Below are 18446 nucleotides of genomic sequence, written 5' to 3'. Positions count from 1 at the left end.
TAACATTGGCTTGGGATGTAATAAATCAGAGGCTTTGGGTATCATTATTGATAAGATAATGTTGTATCTGGAATAGGCTACACTACTGCAGATGTGTTACTTAAACATAAACCTATTCCGGATACTCATTGTTAGTATAGAACATACAGTTAATAAACAGTATAATTTAATATAACGGCATTTATAAAGTATATGAGTTTATGTTTAGTTCTTATGTATATTTCAGTGATGCTGCTGGTCTTCATTACTCTTACAATGTTCTCCCTTGAATCATTCTGAATGAGGACAAGATCACGCTAACCTAAATATACTATACCTTCACGCTTTATGCAATCATAAATCCTGTTGAGAGGAAATGAAATGACACAATATTGTGAACTCATCTCTACCGTTACATTCTTCACCATGACAACCGCACATGGCATAACATGTCTCTCTCTCAAGGGAGGGTGGAGAGAGTGAAGAGGATTCTGAACAAATCCAAAAATATATAAGTGTGTGTGTGTGTGTGTGTGTGTGTGTGTGTGTGTGTGTGTGTGTGTGTGTGTGTGTGTGTGTGTGTGTGTGTGTGTTGCAGTGTCTATGGTCATAGGGCGATGGAGCACAGATAATATCCTAAGGGAGTGTGAAGCTGAAACATGTCCCCTCACCCAGCACCATGTCCCTAGCTAAGTGGAAGGAAAGGGGCTATTACTATCCCTTCACTTCCCTGATAAACGAGGCCATACAGCTAGGATTTGTTTTGTGTATTTGAGTTAAGTCAGATGCAGCTCCATTCCACCATACAGTGTACATTCCATGAGATACAAAAGGTAATGGAAAAGTATATTTTGGTCTATTCAATATGGGGGAAAATATAACATGTAGACACCATTTTCATATATTTTTTTAAAACTGTAGGACGACTTGCATTTGAGTTGATATCTCAGTAGTGTATTATTATCTCTGATATCCATGGATCTGCCTATATAAGAAAAACCCTGGAGTCAGACATCAATCAGTCACAGGGGATGTCAGCTCATATAACTGGTTTGGAGGATGCTTATGATCACATTCACACTACTCTTCACACACAGCATCCAAAAATACACCCACCTCTCCTCCATAGTAGACTCAGGCGCGCCGGCACCGATACCAATGCAAGCAGTTCTCCCTGTACCTCACACTGTTTTCACCCTCCTCACTCCCAGTCTCTCTTTCGCTCTCTGATATTCTTTGTTTTCTCTCTTCATGTTGTAGTAGAATTCTATTTTTCCTGTCTTTATTCCATCTTCCTCCTCTCCCCTGTAATTGCTCCCTTCTCTGTCTCTCTCTCTCTCTCTCTCTCTCTCTCTCTCTCTCTCTCTCTCTCTCTCTCTCTCTCTCTCTCTCTCTCTCTCTCTCTCTCTCTCTCTCTCTCACACACACACACTCCTCTGTCTCCCGCTGCACTGGTCAGGCTTACAGTAGGTGCTCTCTCCCTCTATTGATCTCTTCACCGGACCTCTCTCTCGCTCCCATCACTCCTATGCCTCTCTCTGTGGATGAGGGGAACCGGGACTTGACTCTCCCTCCTTCCTCTCCTCCGCCACCTCCTCCTCCTCTTCTTGCCTAACGCGGAGATCATGTTCTATTTCCAGCTGGTGATCATGGCAGGGACGGTTCTCCTGGCGTACTACTTTGAGTACACAGACACGTTCCCCGTGCACATCCAGGGCTTCTTCTGCTACGACAAGACGTTCTCCAAGCCCTACCCCGGCCCGGATGACACCAGCAAGATACCCCCACTGCTGGTCTACTCACTGGTTACAGGCATCCCCTGCTTCACGGTAAGACCATGTGGTTAATCCTGTGTGTGTGTGTGTGGGGGGGGGTTGGCTGGATCTGTATATTACCATTCATAGTTTGTCTGAATGTTGGTGAGTCAAAGCATCTCCAATGCGTCTCTGCTTTATGACAGACATGATGAACAGATTGGTGAGCCACGTGGAGCGCCCTCCCTCCATTTCAGAGCCTGTCACAGAAAGGTGTGTGTGTGTGTGTGGTCCTTCTGTAGCTCAGTTGGTAGAGCATGGCGCTTGTAACGCCAGGGTAGTGGGTTCGATCCCCCGGGACCACCCATACGTAGAATGTATGCACACATGACTGTAAGTCGCTTTGGATAAAAGCGTCTGCTAAATGGCATATATTATTATTATTATTATGGTCAGCCGGGGAGGAGAGCTCAGGCTTGTGGAGAAAGCTGTGTAGCTGTGTATGGACAGACGTAAATGGAGATTGAGTAAAGATGTAATGGAAACAAACAGAGTCGGAGAAACGATTGGCGAGAGAGTGAGAAAACAGAACATGGGAAAGAGCAACGTTTTAGAGGCTGTGAGGGTGATAAAGGTCAGTGGGTTTCATTTGAAAAAGCCAGAAAGGCCAATTGAATGAAGATGAGAGACAATAAAGAGAGACAAAGAACCACAGAGATGGTGGATAGAAAAGAGATGGTAATGTGGATGGAACGGTACCAATGTTGTGGAGCTGTCAGTGTGAGAGATTCAGTGGGCGTAAAACATGGAGCACCTGGCACTGAACAACACAGGCCAAACCTGCTTCCTTGTTTCAGACAACAGACAATAGCGGCCTTAGCTGAAAACCACCTCAATCTACACAATAAAAGACCACAACAGCTTTAAAGTGCATTAACCAAGATTTGACCTGGGTCAAGCCTCATTTCACTGCATCAGACCACAGCCAAAACCTGACCTAACCTTAACTGACAGGGGCCAAACACGTAACCAGTGGGCAGGCATATTCATGACACCTCCCACCTATAGTACCTCTGTCATTTTGTTGTTGACTCTAGTCTAGAGGCATTTGATCCCTTTTCCCAACAGCTACAGTACAGTGCACCAGTCAGTCCTTTACCTTTGCTTGTTGGCCAGTGTATTTGGGTCAGAGCCAGTCCTCCAGGGCTATTAGTTGGCACTATCCTCCTCACTCATCTTCGCAGGGGTCCCCTCTTTCCTAATTAAAGTAGTCAGTCATCCTTTGACGTCTCAGCTCTCTGCATTAGGAGCCAGTCCCCTGCTTAGAGGCCAACAGTATCCACACAGACCAAAGAGGGAACTTTGTTTGGCCACTTTCACGCCTCGTCCGGGATTTTTCAGTTGGTGCTTGTTGATGATTGACCCCTTTTCTTAGAATGCTGCATAATGTATGAAGTACTACTGTATGATGGCCCTGTGGGTCTCTGCTGTGACAGCAGCATTTACAGTACAGTGATACCGTCACAGATCTCAGAGCTGTTTTACACCGTGTTGGAACTTTGTCCCGAGTGTCTGTGGTGGTCACCAGTCCAGTGGTTAGACCTAGTATTTGTAGAAATGACATTGTGATGATGCAGTGTCAGTATCCAGTGGGCTCTACTAGAAAGGTGTTGTGAGTGATCTTGAAAAAAATGTGTTTTCTTTTTTTTTGTGAGGGTGGATGATGAATGGGCAGCAGTTGATATCACGCTGAGGTAATGACAGGATCCTCTACACCAGTGTTATCACGCTGAGGTAATGACAGGATCCTCTACACCAGTGTTATCACGCTGAGGTAATGACAGGATCCTCTACACCAGTGTTATCAGGCTGAGGTAACGACAGGATCCTCTACACCAGTGTTATCACGCTGAGGTAATGACAGGATCCTCTACACCAGTGTTATCACGCTGAGGTAACGACAGGATCCTCTACACCAGTGTTATCACGCTGAGGTAACGACAGGATCCTCTACACCAGTGTTATCACGCTGAGGTAATGACAGGATCCTCTACACCAGTGTTATCACGCTGACAGGATCCTCTACACCAGTGTTATCACGCTGAGGTAACGACAGGATCCTCTACACCAGTGTTATCACGCTGAGGTAATGACAGTATCCTCTACACCAGTGTTATCACGCTGAGGTAACGACAGGATCCTCTACACCAGTGTTATCACGCTGAGGTAACGACAGGATCCTCTACACCAGTGTTATCACGCTGAGGTAATGACAGGATCCTCTACACCAGTGTTATCACGCTGAGGTAATGACAGGATCCTCTACACCAGTGTTATCACGCTGGGATAATGACAGGATCCTCTACACCCGTGTTAGCACGCTGAGGATCCTCTACGCCAGTGTTATCATGCTGAGGTAATGACAGGATCCTCTACACCAGTGTTATCACGCTGAGGTAATGACAGGATCCTCTACACCAGTGTTATCACGCTGAGGTAACGACAGGATCCTCTACACCAGTGTTATCACGCTGAGATAACGACAGGATCCTCTACACCAGTGTTATCACGCTGAGGTAATGACAGGATCCTCTACACCAGTGTTATCACGCTGAGGTAACGACAGGATCCTCTACACCAGTGTTATCACGCTGAGGTAATGACAGGATCCTCTACACCAGTGTTATCACGCTGAGGTAATGACAGGATCCTCTACACCAGTGTTATCACGCTGAGGTAACGACAGGATCCTCTACACTAGTGTTATCACGCTGAGGTAATGACAGGATCCTCTACACCAGTGTTATCACGCTGAGGTAATGACAGGATCCTCTACACCAGTGTTATCACGCTGAGGTAATGACAGGATCCTCTACACCAGTGTTATCACGCTGAGGCATTTTAATTTTTTTGATTAAACTAGGTAAGTCAGTTAAGAACAAATTCTTATTTTACAATGACGGCCTACACTGGCCAAACCTTGCCCTAACCCGGACGACACTGGGCCAATTGTGCGCCGCCCTATGGGATTCCCGATCACGGCCAGTTGTGATACAGCCCGGGACCGAACCAGGGTCTGTAGTGACGCCTCTAGCACTGAGGTGCAGTGCCTTAGACCACTGCGCCACTCAGGATGACAGTATGCTCTACACCAGTGTTTTCCAACTCCAACAGTACACCCTTTTGCTGTTGCCCTTTGACAAACACATCTCATTCAATTCATCTTGGGCTTGATGACAAAATCTTGGGCTTAGTTGACAAGTATAATCAGGTGTGCTTGTCCAGGGTTACAATAGAAATGTGTACTGTTGGGGGTAGTGGAGGACCAGGGTTGGGAAACTCTGCTTTACACGGAGGCAGAGCTGAATCCCTGCAGGGAGCCAGACCCCATGGAGTTTACATTCAGCTGGAGTGACGTCATTCTGAAGCTGGCTTTTGATTTAATGTTATCTCAAAAACACGTGTGTGTGTGTGTGTGTGTGTGTGTGTGTGTGTGTGTGTGTGTGTGTGTGTGTGTGTGTGTGTGTGTGTGTGTGTGTGTGTGTGTGCACGCCAACTGAATTATTACAGAAAAACAAGTGAACTTTAAAAAGACAGCTGCAATTATTTATATATTAATACATTCTATCCAGTAGGATACTGTGGGCTTTTACCCCAAGGCTGTTTGCATTTGCAGTTGCTGTGGCCCCTGGTCCACACGCAGATCGTCACACTCATGCAAGCAAGCGCGTGCACACACACTTGAGTTTGGTTCATTGAAGGACATCTTAGAAGTAGGTCTGAGGCTTCTCAATAACGTAGCTATGAGTAGAGTCAGAGCTAGAAGGGGGGACGTCAAGTGCTGGATATATATATATTTATATATATATATATATTTTTTTTTTTTTAATTGGGGGGGGCGGGGTCGAGGTGAGGGGGATGATTATTTAAGATAATGTTTGAAGAGGTAGGGTTTCAAATGTTTTCGAAAGATGGGCAGGGACTCTGCTGTCCTAGCTTCATGGGGAAGCTGGTTCCACCATTGGGGTGCCAGGACAGAGAAGAGCTTGGACTGGGCTGAGCGGGAGCTGCTCCCCGGTAGGGGCGGGAGGGCCAAGAAACCTGAGGTGGCAGAAGTGCTTCTGTTGGGTTGTAGGGTTTGAGCACAGCCTGAAGGTAGGGAGGGGCAGTTCCTCTTGCTAGTCTGTAGGTGAGCACCATGGTCTTGTAGGGGATGCGAGCTTCGACTGGAAGCCAGTGGCGTGTGCGGAGCAGCGGGCTGACCTGAGAGAACATGTCTTATAGTAGATTCTATCTGACAGTTGATGAGTGTGTGTATGTGTGTGTCTACATTGTCATGCAGAGATGTAGTGAGATCTGACACATCATCCCAAGAGTCCTTTATTGGTTCCACCCATCAAAATCTCTGCCTAGATAAAGAGGATGGATCCTCTGGACGGCCCTCTCACTTCAGTCTTAATGGACTATCACTTGGCCTACCAAACATGCTCACCAGAGAATACTTTTCTGGCATTTACTGTATTGTAGGTCTATGAGAGAAATACTGAAGCTGTGGTAACCAACACTCTACCGTGGCAAATCATCCTTTTCTACTCCAACAGTTTTCTAAGAGGACAGAACAGATGGAAACGATCTGGTTAGTGCCCATTATGTGTGTCTCATTGAGGAGAGGAGAGGCTGAATCTAACAGGACCCTGAGGAATTCACACTAGCAGTCCTTGGTTTTGCTAGCAAATATGCTCATACCATAGCACGTCTGCCCATCCAGTCTCTTCATATCAGGAAAAGGTAATGGGGATGACAGGTAGCCCTAATGGAAGAGAAACAAGAGTTTTTTTGACTCCTCCGTCTGTGTTTAAAATAGACTAGAACAGGGATCGTCAAATAAATTCAGCCATGGGCAATGTTTTTTTTTCTTGAGTGGATGGTCGTGGGTTCGGAACATAATAATAAATCATTTGCAAATTAACTGCAAGAAGCCCTAACAGAATTAATATTTGACTAAAACATAATTTCAAACCTTGCTTACATTTGTATACGATCACATGCCTCTGCTTGGGAATACTTGGAAGAGATTTCTGAAATTAAAATCACTTGGAGCTGATTTCCTAGTGTTTGTACAGTATTATATGTCCAACAACAAAAATTATAAATAATACACATTTAATTTAAATAAACATACTTTTTTTAACTCAGAAAATTGGCCAAATTCGCACAGGCTTGCCAGTTGGGGAAACCTGGATAAGAGTTGCCAGTTACCATTACCATGTAATTTCTTATTTCTTACTTTAGTGACATCAAAGTAATAAGTGATTGTGTAAGTAAGATGTCATCTAAGATTAGCGTCTCTTAACAGTTAGCCTTTAGAAATGGGGTTAGATGCTAGCTCTATGGGTGAGCTCTAGAACTGCTTGTTCAGTACAGTTCCATCAGGCCAAGTCGAAGTGAGATCTCTCCTCACCCCTCCTCACCCTTCATGTCTCGCCACCTTTCGTCTCGGAGCTGACCGAGAGTCTTTGCTCGTTAGCTTACATTCTAATTACCATGCAGATGATGGCAATTTAACCCAGAGAAGATGTTTTCTCTCCTGCGTCTCCCTGCTGCTCAGAGGCTGGGGGGGGGGGTTAGATCAGCTTTAATATTGCAGACAGATTGTGGCTTCCATCAATGGAATTGTCTGCATAATTTCCAATCCCCCATATATATTTTTTGTAAATATATACACTACCGTTAAAAAGTTTTGGGTCACTTAGAAATGTCCTTGTTTTTGAAAGAAAATCACATTTTTTTGTCCATTAAAATAACATCAGATTGATCAGAAATACAGTGTAGACATTGTTAATGTTGTAAATGTCTATTGTAGCTGGAAACGGATAATTGTATTATGGAAAATCTACATAGGTGTACAGAGGCCCATTATCAGCAACCATCACTCCTGTGTTCCAATGGCACGTTGTGGTAGCTAATCCAAGTTTATCATTTTAAAAGGCTAATTGTTCATTAGAAAACCCTTTTGCAATTATGTTAGCACAGCTGAAATCTGTTGTTCTGTTTAAAGAAGCAATACAACTGGCCTTCTTTAGACTAGTTAAGTATCTGAAGCATCAGCATTTGAGGGTTTGATTACAGGCTCAAAATGGCCAGAAACAAATAACTTTCTTCTGAAACTCGTCAGTCTATTCTTGTTCTGAGAAATGAAGGCTATTCCATGTGAGAAATTGCCAAGAGACTGAATATCTCGTACAATGCTGTGTACTACTCCCTTCACAGAACAGCGCAAACTGGCTCTAACCAGAATAGAAAGAGGAGTGGGAGACCCCAATGCATAACTGAGCGAAAGGACAAGTACATTAGAGTGTCTAGTTTGAGAAACAGACACCTCACAAGTCTTCAACTGGCAGCTTCATTAAATAGTAGCCGCAAAACACCAGTCTTAACGTCAACAATGAAGAGGTGACTCCATGTTGCTGGCCTTCTAGGCAGAGTTGCAAAGAAAAAGCCATATCTCAGACTGGCCAATGAAAATAGAAGATTAAGATGGGCAAAAGAACACAGACACTGGACAGAGGAGCTCTGCCTAGAAGGCCAGCATCCCGGAGTCGCCTCTTCGCTGTTGACGTTGAGACTGGTGTTTTTCCAAATTGTGTTTTGTTATAGCCTTATTCTAAAATGGATTCAATAAAAAAAATCCTCAGCAATCTACACACAATACCTCATAATGACAAATTAGATTTTTAGAACATTTTCCAAATGTATTAAAAGCAAAAAACAGCTTGAAATTGAGCTCAGAGCTCAGGTGCATCCTGTTTGCATTGATCATCCTTGAGATGTTTCTACAACTTCATTGGAGTCCACCTGTGGTAAATTCAATTGATTGGGCATGATTTGGAAAGGCACACAGTTGACAGTTCATGTCAGAGCCAAAACCAAGCCCTGAGGTCGAAGGTATTGTCCGTTGAGCGCCGAGACAGGATTGTGTCGAAGCACAGATCTGGGGAAGAATACCAAAAAATGTCTGCAGCATTGAAGGTCCCCAAGAACACAGTGGCCTCCATCATTCTTACATGGAAGATATTTAGAACCGCCATCTCTTCCTAGAGTTGGCGCCTGGCCAAACTGAGCAATCGGGGGAGAAGGACCTTGGTCAGGGAGGTGACCAAGAACCTGATGGTCAATCTGACAGAGCTCTATAGTCCCTCTGTGGAGATGGGAGAACCTTCCAGAAGGATAACCATCTCTGCAGCACTCCACCAATTAGGCCTTTATGGTAGAGTGGCCGGGATGGAAGCCACTCCTCAGTAAAATACACATGACAGCCCGCTTGGAGTTTTCCAACATGCACTTAAAGACTCTCAGAACATAAGGAACAAGAATCTTTGGCCTAAATGCCATGCGCCACGTCTGGAGGAAACCTGGCACCATCCCTACGGTGAAGCATGGTGGTTGCAGCAACATGCTGTGGGGATGTTTTTCAACTGCAGGGACTGGGAGACTAGTCAGGATCGAGGCAAAGAGGAACAGAGCAAAGTACAGAGTGATCCTTGATGAAAACCTACTCCAGAGCACATAGGATCTCAGACTGGGGCGAAGGTTCACCTTCCAACAGGACAACGACCCTAAGCACACAGCCAAGACAGTGCAGGAGTGGTCTCTGAATGTCCTTGAGTGGCCCAGCTAGACCCCGGACTTGAACCCGATCGAACATCTCTGGAGAGTCCTGAAAATAGCTGTGCAGCAACTCTCCCCATCCAACCTGACAGAGCTTGAGAGGATCTGCAGAGAAGAATGGGAGAAACTCCCCACATACAGGTGTACCAAGCTTGTAGAGTCATACCATAGAAGACTTGATGCTGTAATCACTGCCAAAGGTGTTTCAACAAAGTACTGAGTAAAGGGTCTGAATACTTGTGTGATTTAAAAATAATAATAATAATCATACATTAACAAAAATGTCTAAAAACCTGCTTTTGCTTTGTGATAATGGGGTATCAAGCAATTTGATCAATTTTAGAATAAAGCTGGTATGTAACAAAATGTGGAAAAGTGAAGGGGTCTGAACTTTCGGAAGGCACTGTATATGCATTTTACAGACACAGTATATTTTACAATAGTTGTCTTTTGTTCGTTTTTAGTCCCATCCTTCAGCTATCCCTCCATCTATCTCGGAAAACCATAGTTTTATTTGCCACAGGCTGTTTCACAAAAGTTCTGAACCTTTCTAATCTCATAGTTTCTACAGATAGTAAATTAAAGATACACATTTTTGCTGAGAGAATTACTATATTGATCGACTGACTATGACTTTTAAATCACACAGCAGCTATTTGCAGAGTTGGCTCCAGGTAAATATTGCAATTCATCACTTGTTTCAAAAGCCCTGCGCACCGGGAAAGCGAAATGTTCCCATGAGACAAACTCCGCCTACCCGGCGGACCGGCAAATCTGTGACTAAATCAAGTGCATCTACTGCGCTGCCCAATCGGATAGCTCAAATCACCGTGGCTACAGAGCTTCCATGACCCTGGCCACAGTCAAGTTTAAAGGCTACTAACCTACGTAAGATTTAATAACCTTTAAAACCATGACCATAGAGAGACCTGTCAACGAATACAGCAAAGATCTGCAGTTTTTGAGTGAGTTCATGTTTAAGTTTATATTCAACACTGTTACAAAACGTGCTTCTCCGTACTTCCGCTCGGGCTGCAGCTGCAATGAATGAGTGGCCAAGTATCGATAGCCCTGCATTTTATTATTAGCAGCTCGTCGTGACGATTTTAATATTAAGGAATATTTAACTTTCTCTGGTCATAGGAAAAACATGAATTTGTGCATGAGGCAGATGCGGTGCGACTCGGGTTTCGCCATTTGGTGGAAGACGGTGTCCCTTCTCTCTGGTCAGTCTCACCGGAGGAAAGGAAGGATCGTTTTGAACGGTCATCGAACTCGGAATTCCACGTCAGAAACTCGGCATCTTTCAAGAGCTCCAACTTTTCGACCTGAAGATCACCCACGTTGTGATTTGACCTCGTTGACGGTCAGATGCAGGTACCATCAGTCCAGTAAAATAAAAAAAAGCGAATTATTTCAATTCATGCTCCACAGTGCCTCACAAGTGCTAAACCAACGGATCTATTTTGTTATCAAAGCTCGAGTTTTGAAATATAATATGGTCTGATTAACAATATTGGCAGGCCAATCATACAGCCAGTATTCTGTGATATGTCTAAGGCCTACTGCCCAAACATCATTCCTACAACTGTTTGTGTGGGTTAATGTAAAATAATAATCTGAGCAGTAGATCTCAGCTTGCCTTTTGACTGCGAAAGTGATCTTGACCCAGAAAACACTTGTTACCACTGATCTAGATCATCTATGAGGATGTGGAGGGATCCAAATAGTGAATTTAAATGAACATGAATCATCATCGTACAATACTTACTGACTTTATTGGCCCAAATCGGGAAAATTTGTTGCAATGTCATGTGCATGTTTAAAGTGGTGTTTAAATACTAAACAAAATTGACAATACAACTTTCATAACCGTTACATACCAATAAAACATTTTTGGGAAAAAGACTAGCCTGCTGGCCTTACTGAGTCAATAGGAACACTGGCCTGCTGGCCTTACTGAGTCAATAGGAACACTAGCCTGCTGGCCTTACTGAGTCAATAGGAACACTGGCCTGCTGGCCTTACTGAGTCAATAGGAACACTGGCCTGCTGGCCTTACTGAGTCAATAGGAACACTGGCCTGCTGGCCTTACTGAGTCAATAGGAACACTGGCCTGCTGGCCTTACTGAGTCAATAGGAACACTAGCCTGCTGGCCTTACTGAGTCAATAGGAACACTGGCCTGCTGGCCTTACTGAGTCCATAGGAACATTAGCCCAAGCTATTGAGGAGGGATATCACACCTGGCACAAATTATTGTCTAGTTGTGTTTTTCCTGCTGACGGGTGCCCTATACCTGCGCCCAGAGGGGAGTAGTTCAAAGTCCGGGTACAGGGGGCGGCTTTTTAAACCCTGGATTTCTAAGCCCTTGATATTATTGTTGGATCAGATTTGAATAGATAACATTTCTATGGCCATAATAAATAGATATGCCAATAGTGTACAACCTTGTTTTACTCTTGACAGTTTAATACTTTCTGAAAAGTAGCCATTATTTACTATTTTACACCTAGACTTACTATACATAACTTGAACCCAGTGTATAAGAGATTTAACAAAATGTAAATATTCCAGGCATACTTTATCAATACTTTTCAAAATCGGTTATGAATACCAACAACTTCATAATAAGAATAACATCCAACAACTTCATCATTATTTTATTTATTTATTTTACCCCTTTTTTCTCCCCAATTGGTAGTTACTGTCTTGTCTCATCGCTGCAATTCCCGTACGGACTCGGGAGAGGCGAAGGTCGAGAGCCATGTGTCCTCCGAAAAACAACCCAACCAAGCCACACTGCTTCTTGACACAATGCACATCCAACCTGGAAGCCGCAACAATGTGTCGGAGGAAACACGGTACACCTGGAGACCTGGTCAGTGTGCACTGCAACAGGCATGACACAGGAGTCGCTAGTGCGCAATGAGACAAGGATATCCCTGCCGGACAAACCCTCCCCAACCCAGACGACGCTGTGCCAATTGTGTGCCGCCCCATGAGCCTCCCGTTCGCGGCCGACTGCGACAGAGCCTGGGCTCAAACCTAGAATCTCTGGTGGCACAGCTAGCAGTGCCTTAGGCCACTGCGCCACCTGGGAGGCTCAACTTCATAATTCTATGCACTATGAATTTTTCTAGAATCTTTACATCACAACACTGAAGTGTTAGGGGCCTCCAATTTTTTTACTGGATTTTATATTTACCATTTGGATCCTGTTTAAGTAAGTTGAGTATCTGATAATCTACCATTTTTATAGGAGTGGTTAAAACATGCAAATAACGGTCCTCTGAGTACATCAAAAAAGGTTTGGTGTACCTCAACTGTTATGCCATCCAGCCCTGGAGTTTTCCCGGACACAAAGGCTTTAATTGCATCAAGAAGTTGGATGGAGGAGACTGAAACGAGTACTTTTGTAAGGATCGACGCTGGTAGAGACGAGAAGCAGGTACAGGGAGTGAACATTTAATATCAACGGACATGGAACAGGACAGCGTCTGGACATGAACACATAATGACAATAATGCTGACACAGGGAACAAATGGTGGAGCAGACAAAAATAGGGAAGGCAATCAACAAAGTGAAGGAGTGCAGGTGAGTCCAATGAGCGCTGATGCGCGTAATGATGGTTACAGGTGTGCGTAATGAAGGTGTGCGCAACCTGGCGCCCTTGAGTGCCAGAGAGGGAGAGCGGGAGCAGGCATGACAACTTTGCTCCCTCTTCCAAAATATTGTTTGATGAATCATGGGGGACTCCGTCATTTGTAAGTTTCATTAAATTAGGTTGAGATGAAAAAATGTGGCGCATTTTTCCCCATATTCCATCCAGTTCACTGTATTTTTTGTCAAATATTACACTTGATCTTTCTTGAATAAGTTCCTCCATTTATTTTAGTTTTTCCTCTTAACATATTCTGTGCCTCTATGGTACAGTTTTTATTGCTATCTGTACTGTTTGTCCCTCTATTTCCTTTGGTAATATGAGTTCTTTTGACCTAAATTGCTTTTGTTTTAAAGATGAGTATTGAATTACATGACCTCTAAATGCACATTTAAGTGTCCAATAGATTAAGGGGATCTGCTGTGCCTATATTATGTCAGAAAAAGGAAGTTATAAATTATTCTGTCCTGGTTAAAAACAAGGTGTTATCCAATAAAATTTTAATAAAATGTCCAATATCCTCACCAATGTGGAAATTCTATAAGAGTAATGCTATAAGAATTATTTGACTACCTTTTTAATCATAGGGATACATACTGAAATTATAATTTTGGGGCCAGAAGGTAAGATGGAAGGAAGGATCAAATGAAGGACATCTGGAGTGCAAATGAGCACACACACACAGACAGACAGACAGACAGACAGACAGACAGACAGACAGACAGACAGACAGACAGACAGACAGACAGACAGACAGACAGACAGACAGACAGACAGACAGACAGACAGACAGACAGACAGACAGACGGCAGGGTGGGCTCCAGGGGACCATAAGTGTCTAGAAAGAGTCACTGTTGCCGCTGTGGACTGCTTCAGGGAAGGACAGGCTGAAGGAGGGGTGCCGATGGGGAGGAGAAGGTAAGGGAGGGGTGCAGAAGAGGAAGGTAAGGAAGGGAGGGGTGCAGAGGAGGAGAGAGGAAGGGAGGGGTGCAGAGGAAGGGAAGGGTGCAGAGGAGGAGAGAGGAAGGGAGGGGTGCAGAGGAGGAGACTGGAAGGGAGGGGTGCAGATGGGGAAGGGAAGGGTGCAGAGGAGGAGAGAGGAAGGGAGGGGTGCAGAGGAGGAGAGAGGAAGGGAGGGGTGCAGAGGAAGGGAAGGGTGCAGAGGAGGAGACTGGAAGGGAGGGGTGCAGAGGAGGAGACTGGAAGGGAGGGTGCAGAGGAGGGAGACTGGAAGGGAGGGGTGCAGAGGAGGAGAGACGGGAAGGGAGGGGTGCAGAGGAGGAAGGGAGGGGTGCAGAGGAGGAGAAGGGAAGGGAGGGGTGCAGAGGAGGAGACGGGAAGGGAGGGGTGCAGAGGAGGAGACTAAGGGAGGGGTGCAGAGGAGGAGACGGTAAGGGAGGGGTGCAGAGGAGGAGACGGAAGGGAGGGGTGCAGAGGAGGAGACGGTAAGGGAGGGGTGCAGAGGAGGAGACGGAAGGGAGGGGTGCGGAGGAGGAGACTAAGGGAGGGGTGCGGAGGAGGAGACTAAGGGAGGGGTGCGGAGGAGGAGACTGTAAGGGAGGGGGTGCGGACGAGGAGACGGTAAGGGAGGGGTGTAAAGGAGGAGGAGGTTAGCGAGGGTGCAGAGAAGGAGGTAAGGGAGGGGTGCAGAGAGGAGGAGGTAAGGGAGGGGTGCAGAGAAGGAGGTAAGGGAGGGGTGCAGAGAAGGAGGTAAGGGAGGGGTGTAGAGGAGGAGGTAAGGGAGGGGTGTAGAGGAGGAGGTAAGGGAGGGGTGTAGAGGAGGAGGTAAGGGAGGGGTGCAGAGAAGGAGGTAAGGGAGGGGTGTAGAGAAGGTAAGGGAGGGGTGCAGAGAAGGGGGAGGTAAGGGAGGGGTGCAGAGGGGGAGGTAAGGGAGGGGTGCAGAGGGAGAAGGTAAGGGAGGGGTGCAGAGGAGAAGGTAAGGGAGGGGTGCAGAGGAGAAGGTAAGGGAGGGGTGCAGAGGAGAAGGTAAGGGAGGGGTGCAGAGGAGAAGGTAAGGGAGGGGTGCAGAGGAGAAGGTAAGGAAGGGGTGCAGAGGAGAAGGTAAGGGAGGGGTGCAGAGGAGAAGGTAAGGGAGGGGTGCAGAGAAGGAGGTAAGGGAGGGGTGCAGAGAAGGAGGTAAGGTAAGGGAGGGGTGATGAGGAGGAGGTAAGGGAGGGGTGCAGAGAAGTTCGAGGTAAGGGAGGGGGTAAAGGAGGAGTGCCAAGGGTGAAATGACGAATTGATAAAGGTGAGAAGAGTACCAGATGATGAAATACAAGGAGTGGATAGAGAAAGATTGAGTGTGGAGGCACAGAAAGAGATGGTGGGAGAGTACGAGTTTCCTTTATCTCCCTACGAGAAAAACACAATAGATGTAGTAGAGAGGGGTTGAAGTGAAAGTACATAGTACACACCATTAAGAAAAAGAGAGGTTGTCACCTATTATTGTAAGGAGAATGACAGTGTCTAGTTTAGCCACTGTGAAGTGGTGCTGTTTGGTATCCGTACAGCAGGACAATTTACAGGCAGCTTCACAGTCCTCAACACAATCACAAGGATTATCTGACTGACCGCAACGATAATCACTTTGCTGAGCTCGATCAGAGCCGATACACTGATCGCACCATCAAACGATTCACTCCAACCCTTTGTCGCTTCTTTCTATCTCTTTCCTGATCTGGTTTAGTTTATGGTTTAGTCTATGGTATAGTGTATGGTATAGCTTAGTTTATGGTATAGTGTATGGTATAGCTTAGTTTATGGTATAGTTTAGTGTATGGTATAGTTTATGGTATAGCTTGTGTATAGTTTATGGTATAGCTTAGTTTATGGTATAGTGTATGGTATAGCTTAGTTTATGGTATAGTGTATGGTATAGTGTATGGTATAGTGTATGGTATAGCTTAGTTTATGGTATAGTGTATGGTATAGCTTAGTTTATGGTATAGTGTATGGTATAGCTTAGTTTATGGTATAGTGTATGGTATAGTTTAGTGTATGGTATAGTGTATGGTATAGCTTAGTTCATGGTATAGTGTATGGTATAGTTTATGGTTTAGACTAAACCATATGGTTTATGGCTTAGTTTATGGTTTAGTTTATGGTATAGCTTAGTTTATGGTTTAGTTTATGGTATAGCTTAGTTTATGGTATAGTGTATGGTATAGCTTAGTTTTTGGTATAGTTCATGGTATAGCTTAGTTTATGGTATAGTGTATGGTATAGCTTAGTTTATGGTATAGTGTATGGTATAGCTTAGTTTATGGTATAGTGTATGGTATAGCTTAGTTTATGGTATAGTGTATGGTATAGCTTAGTTTATGGTATAGTTTATGGGATAGTTTATGGGATAGTTTATGGTATAGCTTAGTTTATGGTATAGTGTATGGTATAGCTTAGTTTATGCTATAGTTTATGGTATAGCTTGTGTATAGTTTATGGTATAGCTTAGTTTATGGTATAGTGTATGGTATAGTGTATGGTATAGTTTATGGTATAGTTTATGGTATAGCTTAGTTTATGGTATAGTGTATGGTATAGCTTAGTTTATGGTATAGTTTATGGTATAGTTTTTGGTATAGTGTATGGTATAGTGTATGGTATAGTTTAGTGTATGGTATAGTGTATGGTATAGCTTAGTTCATGGTATAGTGTATGGTATAGTTTAGTGTATGGTATAGTGTATGGTATAGCTTAGTTCATGGTATAGTGTATGGTTTAGTTTATGGTTTAGTCTAAACCATATGGTTTATGGTTTAGTTTATGGGATAGTTTATGGTATAGCTTAGTTTATGGTATAGCTTAGTTTATGGTATAGCTTAGTTTATGGTTTAGTCTATGGTATAGCTTAGTTTATGGTATAGTCTATGGTATAGCTTAGTTTATGGTATAGTCTATGGTATAGCTTAGTCTATGGTATAGCTTAGTTTATGTTATAGTTTATGGTATAGCTTAGTTTATGGTTTAGTGTATGGTATAGTTTATGGTTTAGTGTATGGTATAGTTTATGGTTTAGTGTATGGTATAGTTTATGGTATAGCTTAGTTTATGGTTTAGTTTATGGTATAGTTTATGGTTTAGTTTATGGTATAGCTTAGTTTATGGTTTAGTTTATGGTATAGTTTATGGTATAGCTTAGTTTATGGTATAGTTTATGGTATAGCTTAGTTTATGGTATAGCTTAGTTTATGGTTTAGTCTATGGTATAGCTTAGTTTATGGTATAGTCTATGGTATAGCTTAGTTTATGGTATAGTCTATGGTATAGCTTAGTTTATGGTATAGCTTAGTTTATGGTTTAGTCTATGGTATAGCTTAGTTTATGGTATAGTCTATGGTATAGCTTAGTTTATGGTATAGTCTATGGTATAGCTTAGTTTATGTTATAGTTTATGGTATAGCTTAGTTTATGGTTTAGTGTATGGTATAGTTTATGGTTTAGTGTATGGTATAGTTTATGGTATAGCTTAGTTTATGGTTTAGTTTATGGTATAGTTTATGGTTTAGTTTATGGTTTAGTTTATGGTTTAGTTTATGGTTTAGTTTATGGTATAGCTTAGTTTATGGTATAGCTTAGTTTATGGTTTAGTTTATGGTATAGCTTAGTTTATGGTTTAGTCTATGGTATAGCTTAGTTTATGGTTTAGTTTATGGTATAGCTTAGTTTATGGTTTAGTTTATGGTATAGCTTAGTTTATGGTTTAGTGTATGGTATAGTTTATGGTATAGCTTAGTTTATGGTTTAGTTTATGGTATAGTTTATGGTTTAGTTTATGGTATAGCTTAGTTTATGGTATAGTGTATGGTATAGTTTATGGTATAGCTTAGTTTATGGTTTAGTTTATGGTATAGCTTAGTTTATGGTTTAGTTTATGGTATCGCTTAGTTTATGGTTTAGTTTATGGTATAGCTTAGTTTATGGTATAGTTTATGGTATAGTTTATGGTATAGCTTAGTGTATGGTACAGTTTAGTTGATGGTATAGTTTATGGTATAGCTTAGTGTATGGTATTGTGTATGGTATAGCTTAGTGTATGGTATTGTGTATGGTATAGCTTAGTGTATGGTATTGTGTATGGTACAGCTTAGTCTATGGTATAGTTTATGGTATAGTTTATGGTATAGCTTAGTGTATGGTATAGTGTATGGTACAGCCTAGTTTATGGTATAGTGTATGGTACAGCCTAGTTTATGGTATAGTTTATGGTATAGTTTATGGTATAGCTTAGTTTATGGTTTAGTTTATGGTATAGCTTAGTTTATGGTTTAGTTTATGGTATAGCTTAGTTTATGGTATAGTTTATGGTATAGTTTACGGTACAGCTTAGTCTATGGTATAGTTTATGGTATAGTTTATGGTATAGCTTAGTTTATGGTATAGC

General features: G+C 43.2%; 1 protein-coding gene across 1 annotated transcript; it reads left to right on the top strand.

Annotated features, from left to right (window-relative positions):
* The first annotated feature begins 1227 nt into the window (after window positions 1–1227).
* On the top strand, window positions 1228–13572 carry LOC124026056 (phospholipid phosphatase-related protein type 5-like). Its single transcript, XM_046339231.1, has 2 exons — window positions 1228–1808; window positions 12106–13572. The coding sequence occupies exons 1-2, from the start codon at window positions 1605–1607 to the stop codon at window positions 12331–12333; spliced, it is 432 nt and encodes a 143-aa protein (XP_046195187.1). The 5' UTR covers window positions 1228–1604; the 3' UTR covers window positions 12334–13572.
* Window positions 13573–18446: the final 4874 nt, after the last annotated feature.

Source organism: Oncorhynchus gorbuscha, unplaced genomic scaffold, assembly GCF_021184085.1.
Source record: "Oncorhynchus gorbuscha isolate QuinsamMale2020 ecotype Even-year unplaced genomic scaffold, OgorEven_v1.0 Un_scaffold_2537, whole genome shotgun sequence".
NCBI lineage: Eukaryota > Metazoa > Chordata > Actinopteri > Salmoniformes > Salmonidae > Oncorhynchus > Oncorhynchus gorbuscha.
The sequence above is the reverse complement of the archived record's forward strand: the minus strand, read 5'-3'. Positions and strand labels throughout refer to the sequence as shown.